This window comes from Salvelinus namaycush, chromosome 40 (assembly GCF_016432855.1).
Source record: "Salvelinus namaycush isolate Seneca chromosome 40, SaNama_1.0, whole genome shotgun sequence".
In the NCBI taxonomy this organism is placed as follows: Eukaryota; Metazoa; Chordata; class Actinopteri; order Salmoniformes; family Salmonidae; genus Salvelinus; species Salvelinus namaycush.
Window position 1 is genome coordinate 18,820,529 of NC_052346.1, and position 22,696 is coordinate 18,843,224.

The 22,696-nt window shown below is 44.1% G+C and overlaps 2 protein-coding genes and 1 long non-coding RNA gene across 3 annotated transcripts; all 3 read left to right on the top strand.

Annotated features, from left to right (window-relative positions):
* The first annotated feature begins 661 nt into the window (after positions 1-661).
* On the top strand, positions 662-1,557 carry LOC120033423. The gene is made up of 2 exons (XR_005473961.1): positions 662-713; positions 806-1,557. It is a non-coding gene; the product is annotated as an uncharacterized LOC120033423 (long non-coding RNA).
* Positions 1,558-4,366: 2,809 nt separating this feature from the next.
* Positions 4,367-7,357, top strand: creg1 (cellular repressor of E1A-stimulated genes 1). The gene is made up of 4 exons (XM_038979438.1): positions 4,367-4,731; positions 5,364-5,483; positions 5,585-5,800; positions 6,130-7,357. Exons 1-3 carry the CDS (start codon positions 4,438-4,440, stop codon positions 5,798-5,800), a joined length of 630 nt encoding a protein of 209 aa, XP_038835366.1. The 5' UTR covers positions 4,367-4,437; the 3' UTR covers positions 6,130-7,357.
* A 121-nt stretch (positions 7,358-7,478) lies between these two features.
* On the top strand, positions 7,479-22,648 carry cd247 (CD247 molecule). The gene is made up of 7 exons (XM_038979439.1): positions 7,479-8,028; positions 21,070-21,170; positions 21,298-21,339; positions 21,431-21,505; positions 21,610-21,639; positions 21,732-21,821; positions 22,128-22,648. The coding sequence occupies exons 1-7, from the start codon at positions 7,968-7,970 to the stop codon at positions 22,194-22,196; spliced, it is 468 nt and encodes a 155-aa protein (XP_038835367.1). The 5' UTR covers positions 7,479-7,967; the 3' UTR covers positions 22,197-22,648.
* Positions 22,649-22,696: the final 48 nt, after the last annotated feature.

Consider the following 22,696-nt stretch of genomic DNA (forward strand, 5'->3'; position numbering starts at 1 on the left):
TGACCATCTATATGAAAGATACAGGTTTTCTGCAGATGGCATCAGGTATCTATGCAGACTACTGGGTCCCAGGATTATGCACCGCACTGCACGGAGCCATGCACTGAGTGTGGAGCAAATGGTTTGTGTGGCCTTGCGCTTTTTTGCTAGTGGAGCCTTCCTGTACTCAGTGGGGGATGCAGAACAGCTGAACAAGGCCACAATTTGCCGCACAATAAGGAGTGTGTGTCTGGCTATCAAAGCATTAGCAGATGTCTTCATCTCCTTCCCTGGCCACAGAAGACTCTGTGACATCAAAGAGGAGTTCTATAGGATTGCAGGTAAGAGGATCTACAAATTACAGGACAACTGTTAACACATAGTAGGATACTCATTACTTTGTGTGACAGGTTTCCCCAATGTCATTGGTGCAGTGGACTGCACACACATAAGGATAAAAGCCCCCTCAGGTGCCCATGAGGCCGATTTTGTGAATAGGAAATCCTTTCACAGCATTAATGTTCAGGTGAACATAACTTTTTGATATTGTCCATTGACGAACACTCTGCATTGCCAGTGATGTGCATTGATTGGTGTAATATTCCTCATCTTATGATTTCAGATGGTCTGCAATGCTGACTGTGTGATCAGCAATGTTGTGGCAAAATGGCCTGGCTCAGTCCATGACTCCAGAATCTTTCGGGCCTCTGAAATCTATCAGTGCCTATCACAAGGTAAGCCACACAACCCCTATTTATAACCATCATGGCTGTGTCAAGAATATCACTGTGTTTGAGGTAGTAATGATGAGATTTTGTGTTGACAGGTGAATTCTCTGGTGTGTTGCTGGGAGACAGGGGGTATGGCTGCCAGCCTTTTCTCCTGACACCTTTCACAGACCCCCAGGAAGCACAGCAGGCCTACAACCATGCCCATGCCAGGACCAGGGCCATAGTTGAAATGACCTTTGGCCTCCTGAAGGCACGCTTTCACTGCCTTCACAAATTAAGGGTCAGCCCTGTTAGGGCATGTGATATTACTGTGGCTTGTGCTGTCCTCCACAATGTGGCCTGCCTGAGGAAGGAGAGGGCCCCCAGAGTGCCACCAGCCATGGACTGGGACAATCCGGCAATCTTCCCTGATGACGACAGTGGTCGGCTGCTGAGGGACCAATATGTGTTGAATTATTTTAGTTAGTATGTGTGCTTTCAATTTTGGTTAAATATGTCCTGCGGTGGCAGAGGAATTTGTTTTTTTTTGGGTTCGTTTTTTTACGAATTTGGCCTCTTATGATGTTTGTGCGGTATACTGTGTGTAATACAAGGCTGCAGGGAGGCTACTGCATCCATTCATTTGTCTGTTCAGTTGATGTGTATGGATTTGTCCTGCATTTATTTTAGTGTGCAGACATGCAGGGTGTGTTATATACAGACCTTTGAATGTGTATGTATCATTTTGTATAATATGCTTGGATTCTGTGCTTTCCATCTTGTAGAGTCACTGTGACTTCAGTTTCGAAAGGAGCTGATGGTTTACCTGCTTTGTTTTGTCCTTATTCAATAAAGGAACATAATGTTACACATTGTTTTTATATTCATATGGAATGTGTATTTGTTTATATGACAGAGTACTAGGGCCACACTGAAGAAAAAGGATAAAGTCATAAATTTATGAGGCTGGTTCTTTCTGCAGAGAAGCTACATATTGTTTTGATACTTATGACAATGTGATACTTAATATTCTGGCACATCAGCATGTCTTTGTTTATGAAACCATACTGAAGTACAATTTCACGAAATGCCCCACATCTGTCATTTTAACAACTGTCCTCCTTTAAAACAACTGGTTACAATATTATGACTTGTGTTTTTTTCCCCTCTGTGGCCCTAATATTCTATCATTTTATATATAGCCTTATAGTCTATGGGAAACTGTAAATTATCTAATGATAGCAACATCATCTAAAAATCATTTTTTATCCAAAATCATTGAAATTAATGATCACAAACGTTTAAATAATGACAGTGGGTCTAGTTATATGTGATAACAATGTATAGTGAGCAGTGAAATAACTATTGGTTTCCATTTGTGGTGACTGCTGACTGACATTAGGGATGAGATTAAATAGATCCTGGAATTTAGCCTGGTCTGGAGCAGGCTAGCTCCACAGAATAAATCTCCATGGTAATTTATACCATAACATATCCTCCTGCCCCCTATCCATCTTTAGTGCAACCGGATTACGGATCAATTGAGCCAGGATCACCAAGATATCCTGGCTTAATCCCTTATCCTAGTTTTGTGCAACAGGCCCAGGGTCCTGAAAAAGGGATGTTTTTTTTTGCGGAGTTTATAAATGCAACATGCAACAATTTAATTGATTTGACTGAGTTACAGTTCATATGAGGAAATCAGTCAATTGAAATAAATTCATTAGGCCTTAATCTCTGGATTTTACATGACTGGGAGTACAGATATACATCTGTTGGTCACAGATACCTTAAAAAAAATGGGCCTCACATTGGGCCTCAGGATCTCATCACGGTATTTTTGTGCATTCAAATTGCCATCAATAAAATCCAATTGTGGTTGTCTGTAGCTTATGCCTGCCCATACCATAACCCCACCGCCACCATGGGGCACTCTGTTCACAACGTTGACATCAGCAAACCGCTTGCCCAAACGACATCAAACACGTGGTCTGGTGTTGAGGCTGGTTGGACGTACTGCAAAATTCTCTAAAATGATGTTGGAGGCAGCTTATGGTAGAGCAATGAACATTTAATTATCTGGCAACAGCTCTGTTGGCAGGTAGCCTAGCAGTTAAGAGCGTTGGGCTAGTAACTGAAAGGTTGCTGGTTCAAATCTCCAAACCGACTAGGTAAAAAAAAAAAATTCTGTCGATATGCCTTTGTGCAAAGCACATAACCCTAATTGTTCCTGTAAGTTTCTCTGGATAAGAGCGTTTACAAAATTACAAAAAAAGTATTCATGCAGTCAGCATACCAATTGCACGCTCCCTCAAAACTTGAGATGTGGCATTGTGTTGTGGCAAAACTGCACATTTGAGAGGCCCTTTGTCCCCAGCACAAGGTGCAACAGTATAATGATTGTGCTGTTTAATCAGCTTCTTAATATGCCACACCTGTCAAGTGGATGGATAATTTTGGCAAAGGAGAAGTGCTCATTAACAAGGATATGAACAAATCTGTGCAGAAAATGACAAAGCTTGGTGTGTATGGAACATTCATGGAATCTTTTATTTCAGCTCATGAAACATGGGACCAACACTTTACATGTTGCATTTTTGTTCAGTGTAGCAATTTGTAGAGCATGGGGCTTGTAATGCCAGGGTAGAGGGCTCAATTCCCAGGACCATCCATATGTAAAATGTGCACATGCATGACTAAGTCTCTTAGGCTAGAAGTATCTGCAAGACATTTTAGAAATGAGACCATTGTATGAGGTCCACCATTGAGCCAAATCAAGTTGTGTAGATTAAGTAGTCACTGAATGCTTTTAGTGGACCAGTTCAGTTGACTGCGTTGTCAACTAAGACCTGTAGAAATGTAAAGCAATTGATGGGGTTCAACTGTCTAGGAGTTTACCCAGTTGGAAATTGTAAAGGAAATGTTTTCCACATCAAAACCCTAGAACACTTGCATACAAGAGGCAAATGTAGGCCAACTAGGGTCTTAGTACAATACTTATAGGAAACACAAAAATAAGTGCATTTGCAGTAAAAACATTGTACATTTAAAACTATTGACACTTGATGTCTTTGGCAATACAGTCATCTCTAGACGCCTCGTCAGTCTTCTAGAGGAGCAGCACGGCTTGGATGTTTGGAAGAACACACACGCATCAGAATTGTGAACGCCGCTGTGTGTTCAACTCCTCACAGCCAATTGGATGTGACGGGGAACAATGCGCCAGTTGTGTCATGGGCAGCATTACCCGACAGCTCGAGAATTTATGAACAGATGGCAGCGATGTAGCTTGTCGCTCGTGTGCAGAAGCAGTTTGCGCAGTTTCCCGGCGAAATCGGTCTACATAAACTGGCGACCTAGCGGAGCGGCGTGTCGGTCTTCTTTTTGGTGACAGCTTTCTTTCCACAACCAACCATCTTGGGGATTCTGAGAAGCGGAGTATAAAGTGTTTGTGGGCTGTTGAAGTAATTCACAGGTGTATTACATGGTCAGGTTTACCACCAACAGGAGGGATACAAATCTCCCCAAATATTGACTATGTTGAAATGGTCTTTCACGCTCGCCCTATTCTTACAGTTTTCGTAGAAAGCAACTTTTTATAATGGGAACAATTGCTGGTAATTGAGTGCGCCTGGATTTGAGAAAAAAAGTTACGCTCGCGCCCAGCTGTAAAGTCACATGACACACGCCCCTGATCACGTGACCGCAGCATACGTGTGTTTACGACGTTCTTATACCTCAGTGGTTTATGGAGGAGATGGAAGTCAACATGAACACATTGCTGGCAGCAGGGCTTCTACTGCTTTTCGCTATGCCCGGCGAACTTTACAGAATCCCTCCGCACGAGGAAGTCGCTAGGATGGCTAGATTCGTCGCCAACCAGTGCAACTGGGCTTCCATGGCCACAATATCGACCCATGAGCCAGTGCAAGGACAACCCTTCTCCAATGCGTTCTCTACCAGTGACGGGCCAGTTGGGTCTGGGACTGGGGTGCCCTACATGTACCTCACCACTATGGAGATCTCTGTCCAGGATTTAAAGGTGGGTAGGACAATATTTCTGTCAATATTTCTGTCAATGGCAACGTAGGAAAGGTATGGATCACTGTTGTTGCCAACAATGTCAAGACAATACAATGACGTAAAGTCGATGACAGATAAGGTTATTATTTGCATTATGTCGTCTACTGCAAGAAAAAGTCATTGTTCTATTTGTAGATGACACTTCATTTCCATTTAGAGCCATGACTGAATGTTGTTAAATTATGCAACTCATTGGCCCATCATGAGTCAGCTGCTTTTGGGGAGTGACACAGCAATTTTTTGTAATGACGTCACATTTCAGTCTTATGTTGATGGTGGCAATGAATTGACAGCTCCTAGTCTGACCCAGCCAGCACCATGTATGCCAGTTTACGACACACTCTTTGAGCTCAATTCAATCCGATCCGCTTTAGCCAACATCCGCATAGCGGTTGTTTTGACGTGTCAGATGTTGAACTGTGTTAGAGCTGTCCAATCCACAAGTGGCTCCTGGCATATACCTAAAGCGGGCAAAGCCATAGGCTAAACTTTTAACCTTTTTCTCTAATATATAACCTACACAGGCCTATATGTGATGCCATTCAAAAGGGATGTGCTGAAGAGTAAGGAGATACTGACTGTGTGTTTCAGGTGAACCCCCAGGCTTCCTTGTCCATGTCCCTGGCCCAGACAGACTTCTGTAAGAACCAAGGATACGACCCTCAGGATCCCCTTTGTGCCCACATCATCTTCTCTGGCTCTGTGCTGGAGGTGAGGGTTAATGACATACACACACAATCAGTCTCACTCACTTGCACAGAGTTTATCTTCATGAATCCTCACTGTTCTGTTTACCTGTATGTCTCTGACAGATTAACGGTACAGAGGCCACCTTTGCCAAGAAAGCCCTGTTCAGCCGCCACCCTGAGATGGTCGACTGGCCCACCGACCACAACTGGTTCTTTGCCAAGATGAACATCACCAAGGTGTGGGTTCTGGACTACTTTGGAGGGGTGAAGACAGTCACCCCAGAAGACTACTTCAAGGCTACACCCTTCAAGGCTACACCCTACAAGAGACACCACTGAGTGAGTAGCTATTGATGCTTTTCTCTTGCCTCTGAGGCCCTGTCCAGAAACAACCCCTAGCCTCTGACACTGGATCAGTGACTAGGGGTTTCACTGCCTGGTGCAAATAATCTTAGGATGCACTTTTGTGGAGTGCACCTCTGAAACAGAGTCTGATTGGTCAGATGTCATGGTGTTTGATCAATGTGTCATTGATATGGTTTATTGTCAGGAATGAAAGTAATGAATAGCACTAAGTGCATGTGACAAAAATGTACTGAGTCACTGTTTTAGTTTACAGTGGCTTCAGAACAGCTGACTGTTGTACTTCTGTCTTGTGATTCTTTTAGGAGGACACCACGGTCAGTTTGATGTGGAGGAATCCTAAGTGTTTCATAGTGATCTAGAGGGCAGGGGATGATGGACCCAATATTTGGAACAATGAAGCCGTTCCCCACCCCCCCAACTAAATTTGCTCAATAATGGCCATTTGCTGAATTCCAAATAATGTAATATCTACTGGGGTGTCTGTGGGGGAAGGGGATGGTTTGGAATTCAGAGTTTCTCTCATATGCTTCCAATTTAAATGTATGGCTATAGGGATGGATCTCTGTGTGTAATTGCATGAGTGAGCAGGTTATACCCTTTAGGAAGCTCTCTTGTTGTGCAATATAATTATTTTAAGAAGGACTGCCTTCGTTGTTAGGGAGTTCATTTGGCTTTTGTAGTTCTAAGAAAGAATTGATGGCATCTTTCCCATGTGAGCAGTCATATGCAGTGTTGTATTTTTACCACAAGAGGGGGAAGTGTGAGGCTTGGTACAGACAGAAGCAACTGGCTTGAAGGGTAGTTTGACCAAATGACATATGTTGTTGTAGTATGGAGGTGATTGTTTTTGTAATGCCATTTGGGGTATGCCAACAAGAGTACCACCACTCTATTGCTTTTGGACAATGCCACCAATAAGCTGTGGCAAGGTAAACAAACCCACATTCTGGGTGGCAGACGCTAGCGCCATAGAATACATTTTAATGTAGCTATCCATCAAATTAGAATAAGTTGTCATTTGGGTGAACCATTTCTTCAAAGCAAAGGAAAAACATGACGCACGCTCTTGTTGAATTAAATTGTGTGTTATAGTTAGTGGTATGTGTTGATTATGAAGCATTGCACTTGTCATCTACAAATCCATTTCTCATTTTACTAGTAAACCATTTTTAGTCTAGTCTTCATTTAATCAGTTTGGGTCTAATTCATTTAAATTCAATTTCATGCCAAAATATAACTAAATATGACATGCATTTAAAACAAAATGTATTCAGTTTTACAACTTCACTTCTGATTTTTGCTGGAATTTAAATATATTCTTTGTATATTTTCTACGTAAAATAAGTATTTTATATATATATATGCTACTCTATTCTAAAAAAAACATCAGTGTCTGCAATGGCTTCATAACATTTTCTGATCACCACCTGTAAAACAAACGGATTGAGGTTTTGATGCTGACACGATACATCTTTTTGTAAACAAAATGATGGATGATTTGTATAAATAAAGCTATATTTTGTATGTACAGTACTTTCCTTTGTTCTTGTTAAATGTAATATTTATCTTATTAAATAATCAGGTTGGTTTTCCCATGTAGGATGCAAGTAAGCATGACTGGTCACACTGGGCTATTAGGTAGATGATTCCAATAGAACTAATAGCACACAGCTCTTCAGTCACTGGGCTACTAAGTAGATGAGTCCAATACAATTGTATAACACACAGCTCTTCAGTCAAAAACATATTCCTCTCAACATTGACAGGAAGTGCCTCCTCTGAGTAATGAGAAGGAGCTATGTCTTTAGAAATGAGGATAAGGGAAGTGTAGGCCAGGCTGAGAGAGGCTTGTGTGTCTGTCTTGTGTAACCAGGTGGAGCAACACTAAGCCACTTCCTGTACGCTAAGGCGAGGAGCCGCCAGCGAGTCGAGGCATCACTCAGCCTCAAGCAGCTGCTGTAGGAGGACAACACCACCCCAACACAGAGAGAGACAGGAGAACGAGAGGTTGCCCACAATACCCAGTTTTGGAGGGCCATCATCCCCCAAGGCCCAGGAAGACAGAAGAGAGGACAGCAGAGAGGAGTGTGGGACGGTTTCTAAGAGAAGGGGCTTGACCGCACCCATCCAGAGAGGAGCGATGGACCCTCGGAAGTGGACGGGAGGCCTGCTGGTCCTGTCTACTGCACTACCCTATGTTGGTAAGACCCCTTCAAACACTGTTTCTCTTTGCACCTGGGCTCATCCCTGACCCCAGTCAATCGTTGCTCAACCATCCGAAGCCTCCAACAACCTGGTATCATCAAAGAGCTGGTGTAACTCTGTAGTATTTAGCTGAAAGTCTAGTTTACTCATTATAGACCACTATATAGCTGTACAGGCACCCACTCAAATGGAGTCGTACTACCTATGATGCCTGCATGGTGCTTTGAATCCCGCTGGGTAAAACACAGCTCACTCACGGTGGTGTCCTCCGTTTCTCAACAAGAGTCGGCCATCTTTGATGAAGCAGGAAAAGACAAACGAGGGAGAGCAAAACACAGCGCTGTAGTCATATAGAGGGTTTAATAAAGACAAGAGTTCCAGATTCTCACACACAGGTGTTTAGAACCAGGGCATATTGTTAGAGGAAATAATAACTTGACCCATATTTAACTTCTTGGCCCTGAATGAAGGGACTTTTTTGCACTACATTTACTACTCTCTCCATCGTGTCAATGCCCTCACGTTGGTTTGGGTTGGCTTTCAAAGGTTACGTTACTGTGAAGTGTGTGTTATCTGTATTGTACACAAGTGAACAGATGGACAGAGACCCGACTCTGACTTTGTTGGGTTTTGATCATGTGGAGAATACAGAGGTGTCTGCTGTCTCCTTCCACTCTGATTGTTGTGTTCTCTCATCAAAGGGGACAGATTGAATATTTTTTTGGAAACACGCCAATTTAAAACATCTACCTAGATTTGTTAATTCCAGTAAAATTATCATATTCTTGTTTCCTGTTCCAAAAGTAATTCTCAAACCCTCACTGTCAGTGTAAGTTACGGTATGGTTGTTGTATTGTTATATTTAAGCAATAAGGCCCGAAGAGGGTGTAGTGTATGGCCAATATACCACGGCTAAGTGTTGTTCAAATGCACGACGCAACGCGGAGTGCCTGGATAAAGCCCTTATCCGTGGTATATTGGCCATATTCCACAAACCCCTGAGGTACCTTATTGCTGGTATAAACTGGTTAGACATGTAATTAGAACAGTCAAAATAAATGTTTTGTCATACCCGTGGTATACGGTCTCAAATACCACGGCTTTCAGCCAATCCTTATTCAGGGCTCGAACCACCTAGTTTATAATATGGTGCAAAGTATGTGGTGCATTACTCTCAATCAATAATATTATTATATTGAAATTAGGGATAGTCTATCTGGACAAATACTGTTTTCATTGTGAGTAGCTATATACCTTACCATTACCTTGTCATTATCACTTAGCTCTGTGCCGTAATGTTCTACCAGAAAGGGTCATGTAATCCTAGAACACAACCAGTGAAATAAAGGTTATGGTAAGGTTTAGAAAAGGAGGAGAGAGAGCATCATAATTTGACTTTCTACTTTTTTTTCTCTCTCAAAGACAGAATGAGGGGTCCCTTGAAGAATATCTCATGCAGAAACATATTTTGGATTGGTTCACGCTAACAACTAAATTGCTAATGATTACTTCATTTAAAAATATATATTTCATAATTGTAACTTTCTGATTTTGCAGAGTCAGTGTCGGCGACGTAGGCTAGTCTACAGTATGTGTGACTGTTCGTGTGAGCGCTCGGGCCCCGTTGTCAACCAACTTGTATTTATTAGAGATCCCCCATTAGCTGCTGCCATTAGCTACTCTTCCTGGGGTCCAAACACATTAAGGCACTTACATCACACATTAAACAAAAGATAAAACAGTATATCATATATCATTATTACACCACTACATATCTACAAAACAAAATATATAATACCACCATACAACAATATTACAATGTACGTGTGTGTAGAGTGCGTGTGCGTTGGTATGCGTGTGAATGACGGTCAATGGTCAACTCTTTATTTAGATAAGCAATTTAAAATGCTGGGAAAGTTTTATGGTTACTGTACTATGCGTTTAAATAATGGTGGGTTCTTTTGGACAGTATACAAGTGTCCTATTCGGACGGTAAAGATGTATAGATTACGATATACTGGACAAGTCCTCTTACATGCTTATTAGAGAAAGTGTCAGTGTTGTCAATAGCTTCTACACTTTACGATTTGCTCATTGTGTTTGCATTAGAGAAACAATCAATGTATATCAACTTCTCCATTTAATTTTCAGTTAGCGGTTCGCTCCTTTCTGCCAGTTGGCTGTGTCATTTTGGGGAAGCTTTGTTTTTGTACCCATCATAGAACACCAAGTGTTTGGTGTGAGATACATTACTGTAACCATGACAGGATTGGGGTTCTCTCTCACTCATATCCCACTGAGACAGAGAACTATGTAGGAGGGCCTTCTGTTTCCGCTCTGAACAACACTAGAGTTTGAAAGTTGATACTACCAGTTACACTATTAACTAATTAAATCCCAATGACAAAGGCAGGTCCATAAAATCTGAAATGACATGTAGTGATATTTATTTCATCACAGTGAGCAACTTTTGGGGTTTAAGATGCAGTTTATGTAAAATTACTAATGTGTTGATTTGCAGAATTTTTATTTCAAAAATGCAATAGTCTATTCAAAATGTTTTAATGCAGTTCATCCAGCTAAATTGCACCCTTAATTTCGGCCTGCGTGTTAAACTAAACTATGCTGTCATTGCTCAACAGGCTCTAAAGACTGATCAACAATCTCTGAAAAATAAAAAAACATGTTTTTTTACTACTCAAATCATCTGATTGTGCAATTGAAACATAAACAGTCTGTCTTCAGAGGCAAAAGCTGAATGGAAATGTATTCACGTCTTCAAACGGAGTTTTCCGTGGGTGAAATCACATCACTCAATGACAGTACATCAAAGTTGCTGAGTGTCACTTTTTAAGCAAGGATTTTAAAACACCTACTTGTTTCTCTCTTTCCAACAAACTTCTACCGAGAAATGACAGATGTTGATGTCACCACACTGCAAAATAATCTATCAAAACAAAGATTTCAGTCAGTTTCCTTTTAGGAGACCAGTAGATAGATGGTATGTTCCATCAACACGGTCACTGACAGTACATGACGCTAAAGTTAGCAATAAAAGACCTCAGCAGCAAACTCTTTAACAACAATTAAAAAGCTTGTAACCTTTGACCTTTACATTCAAATTGTCGCCGTTTACCTGTGGCCACTGCACTGGTCAGGCCTGAGATGGACTAGACTGAGGCTACTATTCAATCAAACACACAATCCTCGTTTTAGGGGTGGGCTATTTCAAAATGAACTCTCCCCTTGCTGTAATAATCAATGTTGGATTCACATACTCAGTGAAAAACAGGCTAGGTTCCCACACAACGTAGACAAATTCCAATATTTCTGTTTAAAATATATTTTTTCTTGCAAATTCACATGCATACATTCACACACTCAAAATTGTGCAATATATTATACAACTGGACTCTGTAGCGTTCTCAGGGTTTGAGACACGAACTCTGACCGCAATGCAGAGAGAGAGAGCTATGTTCTTGTAGCTATGCAGCTGTTTCTTAAAAATAGTTATTCGGAAACAACCTGTGGAGCTCATCATGTCAGGTCTGATACACCCGCCCCTCACCACCTCTATCCATGCCCCCCCAGCCTCTCACTGACAGCTTCACACTCAACGCTTCCTGTGTCAGATAATATCACTTCATGATAATCTAGCGATCTGCGATCTCGGACTTGACCGTAATCATACCTCACGTTTCATGGTGCGGGGGTTAATCACATTACATTTAATTTCCTGTCAGTAGGCCTCTTACAGGACATGTGGTTTCTCCATAGCCCTGTAATTCAGTTTGGAGTGTGGGTGTAGTTGACCCTAACTTAACGTGCACAACATGTAATCAGGGTTAACCTTCACTAGAGCTTGTTCACATGTAAATGTGTTGCACAATGGAAGTATTGCACAATATGGTGCTATAAAGCATCACATTTGAATATGAAGTGATGAAGAACACAGATCTATTTTTATTTACGTCAAATGATGAACTATCTGGAGCAAGTACTTTGAAGTGGAGACAAAGTATTGCTGTTCCTGTCACATGTGTTTGGCCCTTTCTGCAGATGCCCCTGAGGAGGCTTTAACCACACTAGGGTTTACCTGTGGTGGGAAGGGAGAGACTGTCTGTCAGGCGACCACAGCCACGATCATGGCAGTGCTAGTGATAGTAGAAACGTTTCCCTCCTAGGTCAAAAGACAAAAAGTTATTGAAAACAAATCAATTGTTGACTGAATGACCTCATTGTAAATGTTGTTTGTACACATTAAAAGATGCTACAAACACAGAACAAAGACTGTTCATCTCAATCACTCACTCAAGGTCCAATTCCGCTCAGTAAACTGTAGGCCATCTGTCGTTAAACATCAGAATCAACTTTTATTCCTACACATGCCCAGAATATGACTTGGTGCTGCTAGCAATTAACAATATAGTGAAAGAAACAGAATTTACACAAATGTCTCTATTCAATCAGATCCACTTTATCCAACATCCGCATAGCAGTTGTTTCTGCTGTGTCAGACGTGGAACTGCGTTAGGAGCTGTCAAATCCACAAGCGGCTCCTGGCATTATACCTAAAGCGGACATTGCCATTGGCTGCACGGAGTGGCATGAACAGAAATCCCATGCAGCCTTGTTTGTAAGTCAGAACAGTGGAATATGAGATGTAATCTACACCTCCATTATGATGATAGAAACTATTTGGCTGAATGGTTTTCAATGTGAACGTCATTATTTCTATACAGCCTTTCTCCTTCTGAACTTGTAACGCGAGTGGGACAGTGTGGCTTCGTGACAATGATCGCACGAGCAGCTGCTCGCCGATTTGTTGGCGCCAACGCAGTTCCACCTCCTTCGACAACGGCAAAATATCCGCTATGCGGGTGTCTGCTATCGCCGGTTAACCCTTGATCTGATTGAAGCCAAAGTTTACATACATTATACAAAAAAGTGTGAATACAGTTGATGCGGTGTGCAACACTGTGCAGAGTGCTTTAGTCTCTACCGGTTACACTGAGTGTACAAAACATTAGGAACACCTGCTCTTTCCATGACAGACTGACCAGGTGAAGCTGTGATCCCTTATTGATGTTTCTTGTTAAATCCACTTCAATCAGTGTAGATGAAGGGGAGGAGACCGGTTAAAGGAGGATTTTTAAGCCTTGAGACAATTGAGACATGGATTGTGTTTGTGTGCCATTCAGAGGGTGAATGGGCAAGACAAAAGATTTAAGTGACTTTGAACAGAGTATGGTAGTAGGTGCCAGGCGTACCAGTTTGTGTCAAGAACTTCAACGCTGCTGGGTTTTTCATGCTCAACAGTTTACTGTGTGTATCAACAATGGAGTCAACATGGGCCAGCACCCCTGTGGAACGCTTTCGACATGCCCCAACGATTTGATGCTGTTCTGAGAGCAAAAGGTGGTGCAACTCAATATTGGGAAGGTGTTCCTAATATTTTGTACACTCAGTGTATATTATGTTGACATAAGACTGCAGGAACAATCCCACACAGGACCTGTAGGACTTTGTTTTAAGGGTCAGGGTGCAACTTTATGCTTCTGATTCCACACGTTCAACAGCTCTGCCGCCGTCACACTTTCAATAGCTCTTCCTCGTCACACTTTCAATAGCTCTTCCTCGTCACACTTTCAATAGCTCTTCCTCGTCACACTTTCAATAGCTCTTCCTCGTCACACTTTCAATAGCTCTGCCTCCGTCACACTTTCAATAGCTCTGCCTCCTCACACTTTCAATAGCTCTGCCTCGTCACACTTTCAATAGCTCTGCCTCGTCACACTTTCAATAGCTCTGCCTCGTCACACTTTCAATAGCTCTGCCTCGTCACACTTTCAACAGCTCTGCCTCCGTCACACTTTCAACAGCTCTGCCTCCGTCACACTTTCAACAGCTCTGCCTCCGTCACACTTTCAACAGCTCTGCCTCCGTCACACTTTCAACAGCTCTGCCTCCGTCACACTTTCAACAGCTCTGCCTCCGTCACACTTTCAACAGCTCTGCCTCCGTCACACTTTCAACAGCTCTGCCTCCGTCACACTTTCAACAGCTCTGCCTCCGTCACACTTTCAACAGCTCTGCCTCCGTCACACTTTCAACAGCTCTGCCGCCGTCACACTTTCAACAGCTCTGCCGCCGTCACACTTTCAACAGCTCTGCCTCCGTCACACTTTCAACAGCTCTGCCTCCGTCACACTTTCAATAGCTCTGCCTCCGTCACACTTTCAACAGCTCTGCCTCCGTCACACTTTCAACAGCTCTGCCTCCGTCACACTTTCAACAGCTCTGCCTCCGTCACACTTTCAACAGCTCTGCCTCCGTCACACTTTCAACAGCTCTGCCTCCGTCACACTTTCAACAGCTCTGCCTCCGTCCCACTTTCTGAGGATAAACGACAGAACAGACAAAGGGTCAGGGAGGATGAAGGAAATGCATTTGAAATGGAAATAAGTTTGACATTGTGTTGCTGTAGTCTTTAGACAGAGCAGGCCTCAATGAAACAATTCACAAATTACCATACAATCTAGTTGTATTCTATAGCTGTTGCCATAGGTTTTATTATTTGCACAATTAATTAAATAAATTATTTGGATTCTGAAAGGCAAGGAAAACAAGCAGAATGTTCAATTCTGAACTCAATCATCAAGCTGCAAACATTTTGAATTGAGTGTAACTTTTAGTCTCCTTGGATAAACGCATTCACCAAATGACTACATTATTACTTGATTAGACTAAGAAAGCATTTCCTGTTGTAGTGTTTCGATGAGGCCCCTCTTACAGGATCCTAACAGGGTCGTCTTCATTAGCGCACACCTTAGCAAAACATTTTGCAACAGGGAACTAAAGCAAATGTTTATTATTGGACAATATCAGGTGGCCCCTCCCTGTTTCAGTCCGTTTTCTTCCGTCCAGGTACCTAATGAATACGACCCAGCACCAGTCTGCTACTGGAGCCCTGACTCTGTCTTCTATGAGTCACATGCTGTGTTCTGCCATGGCTTTTAGTGCAGGTGACATGAGGCGAAGGACGATTTTCTTTTAGGCTGGTTGAACAACCCTGGTGGTACAATGCTGCTAATGCAGACCACATATCCTCCCTCTCTCATTCACTGACTGGCACATATAGACTACTGCACAGCCTCCTCTCTCATTCACTGACTGGCACATATAGACTACTGCACAGCCTCCTCTCATTCACTGACTTACACATATAGACTACTGCACAGCCTCCTCTCTCATTCACTGACGGACACATATAGACTTCTGCACAGCCTCCTCTCTTTCACTGACTGACACATATAGACTACTGCACAGCCTCCTCTCTCATTCACTGACTGGCACATATAGACTACTGCACAGCCTCCTCTCTCATTCACTGACTGGCACATATAGACTACTGCACAGCCTCCTCTCTCATTCACTGACTGGCACATATAGACTACTGCACAGCCTCCTCTCTCATTCACTGACTGGCACATGTAGACTACTGCACAGCCTGCTCTCTCATTCACTGACTGGCACATATAGACTACTGGACAGCCTCCTCTCTCATTCACTGACTGACACATATAGACTACTGCACAGCCTCCTCTCTCATTCACTGACTGACACATATAGACTACTGCACAGCCTCCTCTCTCATTCACTGACTGGCACATATAGACTACTGCACAGCCTCCTCTCATTCACTGACTGGCACATATAGACTACTGCACAGCCTCCTCTCTCATTCACTGACTGACACATATAGACTACTGCACAGCCTCCTCTCTCATTCACTGACTGGCACATATAGACTACTGCACAGCCTTCTCTCTCATTCACTGACTGACACATATAGACTACTGCACAGCCTCCTCTCTCATTCACTGACGGACACATATAGACTTCTGCACAGCCTCCTCTCTTTCACTGACTGACACATATAGACTACTGCACAGCCTCCTCTCTCATTCACTGACTGGCACATATAGACTACTGCACAGCCTCCTCTCTCATTCACTGACTGGCACATATAGACTACTGCACAGCCTCCTCTCTCATTCACTGACTGGCACATATAGACTACTGCACAGCCTCCTCTCTCATTCACTGACTGGCACATGTAGACTACTGCACAGCCTGCTCTCTCATTCACTGACTGGCACATATAGACTACTGGACAGCCTCCTCTCTCATTCACTGACTGGCACATGTAGACTACTGCACAGCCTTCTCTCTCATTCACTGACTGGCACATGTAGACTACTGCACAGCCTTCTCTCTCATTCACTGACTGGCACATGTAGACTACTGCACAGCCTCCTCTCTCTTTCACTGACTGACACATGTAGACTACTGCACAGTCTCCTCTCTCTTTCACTGACTGACACATATAGACTACTGCACAGTCTCCTCTCTCATTCACTGACTGGCACATATAGACTACTGCACAGCCTCCTCTCTCATTCACTGACTGGCACATGTAGACTACTGCACAGCCTTCTCTCTCATTCACTGACTGGCACATGTAGACTACTGCACAGCCTCCTCTCATTCACTGACTGACACATGTAGACTACTGCACAGCCTCCTCTCTCTTTCACTGACTGACACATATAGACTACTGCACAGCCTCCTCTCTCATTCACTGACTTACACATATAGACTACTGCACAGCCTCCTCTCTCATTCACTGACTGGCACATGTAGACTACTGCACAGTCTCCTCTCTCTTTCACTGACTGGCACATATAGACTACTGCACAGCCTCCTCTCTCATTCACTGACTGGCACATGTAGACTACTGCACAGCCTCCTCTCTCATTCACTGACTGACACATATAGACTACTGCACAGCCTCCTCTCACAGCCTCCTCTCTCATTCACTGACTGACACATATAGACTACTGCACAGCCTCCTCTCTCATTCACTGACTGGCATGTAGACTACTGCACAGCCTCCTCTCTCATTCACTGACTGACACATATAGACTACTGCACAGCCTCCTCTCTCATTCACTGACTGACACATATAGACTACTGCACAGCCTCCTCTCTCATTCACTGACTGACACATATAGACTACTGCACAGCCTCCTCTCTCATTCACTGACTGGCACATGTAGACTACTGCACAGGCTCCTCTCTCATTCACTGACTGGCACATATAGACTACTGCACAGCCTCCTCTCTCATTCACTGACTGGCACATATAGACTACTGCACAGCCTCCTCTCTCATTCACTGACTGGCACATATAGACTACTGCACAGCCTCCTCTCTCATTCACTGACTGACACATGTAGACTACTGCACAGCCTCCTCTCTCATTCACTGACTGGCACATATAGACTACTGCACAGCCTCCTCTCTCATTCACTGACTGGCACATATAGACTACTGCACAGCCTCCTCTCTCATTCACTGACTGACACATGTAGACTACTGCACAGCCTCCTCTCTCATTCACTGACTGGCACATGTAGACTACTGCACAGCCTCCTCTCTCATTCACTGACTGGCACATGTAGACTACTGCACAGCCTCCTCTCTCATTCACTGACTGACACATGTAGACTACTGCACAGCCTCCTCTCTCTTTCACTGACTGACACATGTAGACTACTGCACAGTCTCCTCTCTCTTTCACTGACTGACACATATAGACTACTGCACAGCCTCCTCTCTCATTCACTGACTGGCACATATAGACTACTGCACAGCCTTCTCTCTCATTCACTGACTGGCACATGTAGACTACTGCACAGCCTCCTCTCTCATTCACTGACTGGCACATATAGACTACTGCACAGCCTCCTCTCTCATTCACTGACTGGCACATATAGACTACTGCACAGCCTCCTCTCTCATTCACTGACTGGCACATATAGACTACTGCACAGCCTTCTCTCTCATTCACTGACTGGCACATGTAGACTACTGCACAGCCTCCTCTCATTCACTGACTGACACATGTAGACTACTGCACAGCCTCCTCTCTCATTCACTGACTTACACATATAGACTACTGCACAGCCTCCTCTCTCATTCACTGACTTACACATATAGACTACTGCACAGCCTCCTCTCTCATTCACTGACTGGCACATGTAGACTACTGCACAGTCTCCTCTCTCTTTCACTGACTGGCACATATAGACTACTGCACAGCCTCCTCTCTCATTCACTGACTGGCACATATAGACTACTGCACAGTCTCCTCTCTCTTTCACTGACTGGCACATATAGACTACTGCACAGCCTCCTCTCTCATTCACTGACTGGCACATGTAGACTACTGCACAGCCTCCTCTCTCATTCACTGACTGACACATATAGACTACTGCACAGCCTGCTCTCTCATTCACTGCAGGTGCAAGCAGACAGCAGATTGCAGTAGAAAATATGCATCTCCACATCTACAAATACATGTATTATTACTAAACAGCAAGGGCTCTGTGCATGCAGACAGTTACCTGGAGGTCACATGATCATCCAGACACACAGATCAGGAAAAAAGGAGAATTGTGAACTTTTATGTATATGGAAGCACACACACACACACACACACTTGCCTCTATATTCACCATGCTGAAGGTCTCCTCCTATTGTCCCTCTGAAATGGAGAGAACAGATGGAGCAGCACCACATACAGGTAAACTCAGTTCAAGGCCAGGTGTTCCTAATGTTTGGTATACTCAGTGTATACTGTATATACTTCTTAAGAGCTTACTGACCACAGTGTTTCAGTGTCTCAGCCATCCTAAGGCCTGACCACAGTGTTTCAGCCATCCTAAGGCCTGACCACAGTTTTTCAGTGTCTCAGCCATCCTAAGGCCTGACCACAGTGTTTCAGTCAACCTAAGGCCTGACCACAGTGTTTCAGTGTCTCAGCCAACCTACGGCCTGACCACAGTGTTTCAGTGTCTGTCAACCTAAGGCCTGACCACAGGGTTTCAGTGTCTGTCAACCTAAAGCCTGACCACAGTGTTTCAGTGTCTGTCAACCTAAAGCCTGACCACAGGGTTTCAGTGTCTCAGCCATCCTAATGCCTGACCACAGTGTTTCAGTGTCTCAGCCAACCTAAGGCCTGACCACAGTGTTTCAGTGTCTGTCAACCTAAAGCCTGACCACAGTGTTTCAGTGTCTCAGCCATCCTAAGGCCTGACCACAGTGTTTCAGTGTCTCAGCCAACCTACGGCCTGACCACAGTGTTTCAGTGTCTCAGCCAACCTACGACCTGACCAGTGTTTCAGTGTCTCAGCCATCCTAAGGCCTGACCACAGTGTTTTAGTGTTTCAGCCATCCTAAGGCCTGACCACAGTGTTTCAGTGTCTCAGCCAACCTACGGCCTGACCACAGCCAACCTAAGGCCAACCTAAGGCCTAAGGCCTGTGTTTCAGCCAACCTAAGGCCTGACCACAGTGTCTCAGCCAACCTAAGGCCTGACCACAGTGTTTCAGTCAACCTAAGGCCTGACCACAGTGTTTCAGTCAACCTAAGGCCTGACCACAGTGTTTCAGTCAACCTAAGGCCTGACCACAGTGTTTCAGTCAACCTAAGGCCTGACCACAGTGTTTCAGTGTCTCAGCCAGCCTACGGCCTGACCACAGTGTTTCAGTGTCTCAGCCAGCCTACGGCCTGACCACAGTGTTTCAGTGTCTCAGTCAACCTAAAGCCCGACCACAGTGTTTCAGTGTCTCAGCCAACCTAAGGCCCGACCACAGTGTTTCAGTGTCTCAGCCATCCTAAGGCCTGACCACAGTGTTTCAGTGTCTCAGCCATCCTAAGGCCTGACCACAGTGTTTCAGTGTCTCAGCCATCCTAAGGCCTGACCACAGTGTTTCAGTGTCTCAGTCAACCTAAAGCCTGACCACAGGGTTTCAGTGTCTCAGCCATCCTAATGCCTGACCACAGTGTTTCAGTGTCTCAGCCAACCTAAGGGCTGACCACAGTGTTTCAGTGTCTTAGCCAACATAAGGCCTGACCACAGTGTTTCAGTGTCTCAGCCATCCTAAGGCCTGACCACAGTGTTTCAGTGTCTCAGCCATCCTAAGGCCTGACCACAGTGTTTCAGTGTCTCAGCCAACCTACGGCCTGACCACAGTGTTTCAGTGTCTCAGCCATCCTAAGGCCTGACCACAGTGTTTCAGTGTCTCAGCCAACCTAAGGCCTGACCACAGTGTCTCAGCCAACCTAAGGCCTGACCACAGTGTCTCAGCCAACCTAAGGCCTGACCACAGTGTCTCAGCCAACCTAAGGCCTGACCACAGTGTTTCAGTGTCTCAGCCATCCTAAGGTCTGGCCACAGTGTTTCAATGTCTCAGCCAACCTAAGGCCTGACCACAGTGTTTCAGTCAACCTAAGGCCTGACCTCAGTGTCTCAGCCATCCTAAGGGTTTCATTGGCTTCTGTAATCCTGACTGCATCCTTATTGTCAGTCTCTCTCTTGAAGGGAGGCCAAACTGTTTCTAGATCAGATATGTCTTAGTGGAAATGACAGATAAGGAGGGGGGAGGGTGTATTTTACAGTCCATGGACCGATACCTATCGTTTGGATGTGGCTGATTTGGTCTCTAAGCTTTAGTCAGTCCTGGTACAAAGTAAGTTGGAAATAGGTCTTTGCTGATGCCATATAAGTAACAGAAACACACACCTGGGGCTCACATAGGCAGTTATACCACCTCAGACTCAGAACGTGTTGCAGCTGAGGAAACCACTGAGCTAGATACAGCTCTACTCACCCCCACCACAAAAAGGCTTAGAGTCACAGCAACCACACTGAGCCTGACTGTCATATGACTGTCTTCCTGAGACGCACAGAGAGAGAGAGAAGTGAAAAAGTTCTGAAACTGTTTCGGTTCAGTACATGAGAAAGAGTGTGTGTGTGTGAGAAAGTGAGTGCACATAGACACATACTCACTCGCACACACACCTACTTCCATTCACCTTCCTGACATAATCGTTCTAACAGTGAGGGGTGGGTTTTACCGGGGGTGTTTGTGTGTGTGTTCTCATTAATGTCAACCTCTCCCCTGCAGAGGCGATGACCCCACTGTACGACCCTAAACTCTGCTACATTCTGGACGGCTTCCTCCTGCTCTACGGTCTCATCATCACTGGACTGTTGCTCAGAGAGAAAGTGAGTCCAAGTTTACACACAAGTATATGGGTAGATGTAGATAAACCTCTGATTGGATATACAAGTACCAGTTTTATTAGGACCAGTTATTGTCTCAACATATTTGGCTGATCTCTCTGTCTTGTAGTTCTTCAAGTCCAAGATATTGGAGGATGATGATATCTACACTGTGAGTAGTCGTGTGTGTTTGGGGCTGGGGGGGGGGGGGGGGGGGGGGGGGGTTGTGTTGATCAACCTGGAACTGTCCCTGTGTTTTCTAGGATCTGAAACCTACGGACGGGGGCGGTTATGGACGAGTAAACAGAAGGGATCCAGAGAGTGCAACGGCACGCGATGTAAGTGTGTGTGGATCTATATCTCGTGTAGCAGAATGAGATTCGTATTACCCCAATCATGCATCAAAAGCCTGATTCTGTGTACCTTGTTATATTATTCACAGAATCGCAGGAATAATGACGACACTTACACGGTAAGTTCTTTACCCAACATACAGTATAATTTCATGTTAGTTTAGATATTATAATAGATATGTTTCTCATAACACAGTGTTTCCCTCCGCAGTCCCTTAAAAAACCAACAGACGACACGTACAGGGAGATCGCTGTGAAGGACAAGCAGCGCCGCAGGAACAAGAACGACCAGGTGTACCAGGTGTGTAGATTATTTGTCGGATGCACAGGATACACATGGTTCACACAGTCCAACGAAATGCTTACTTGCATGTTCCCTATTGACCACGCCCCTCCGCTGAAACCAACCAATTAACAAGGCCGAATACACAAACATAACAGGCCTTGTTTCACTATTAGTTTTTCTCTGAGGGGACAGTGGTAGGGAAATAGATGAGAGGGAAGTGTGCAGTGAGAGGTTTGGAATAAAGTGGATGAGGCAAGGGTTTAGTGAGAGATTTGGGATCAATCCTAGTTGACTGTGTCCCCCCCTCCATCTCTCTATCAGGGTTTGAGTGCCGCCACCAAGGATACCTATGACTCTCTCCAGATGCAGCCTCTCCCTCCGCCTCGCTAACAGAAACATCATGGAGGATCAGCCTCTCCCTCCACCTCGCTAACAGAAACATCATGGAGGATCAGCCTCTGATATCTAGAACAGTCCTTGTTTTGTAAAAAGTATGTTTGCAGTTGTGTTACTCCCTTTTTATCTTTCAAGCTTTTGTTGGAAAATCTGGAGACTTTTGCGCCAGTAACAATTTCATAACTGTCTTAATATATGAACTTGATATTTTATCACTATTTTATGACTTTAGCTCCAGTCTGTAACCTTTGACCTTGAAACTCATTCTACCGACCCTACTGACCCTTCCTCATTGGCTACTGCTTCTCTAGTTTATACCTGGAGTAATGTAATTAAAGAATAAATATGTAGGTTATTTTGCATACAGTGTACAGTGTAATTGTGTTCCCTTTCCCCTCATGTTTATAAGAAATAATGTGCCTCAGCACTATAATAAAGCATCTCATTACAAAGATCTGATTATCAGGTTTGTCCTTTACCACTGAGTCTTCTTC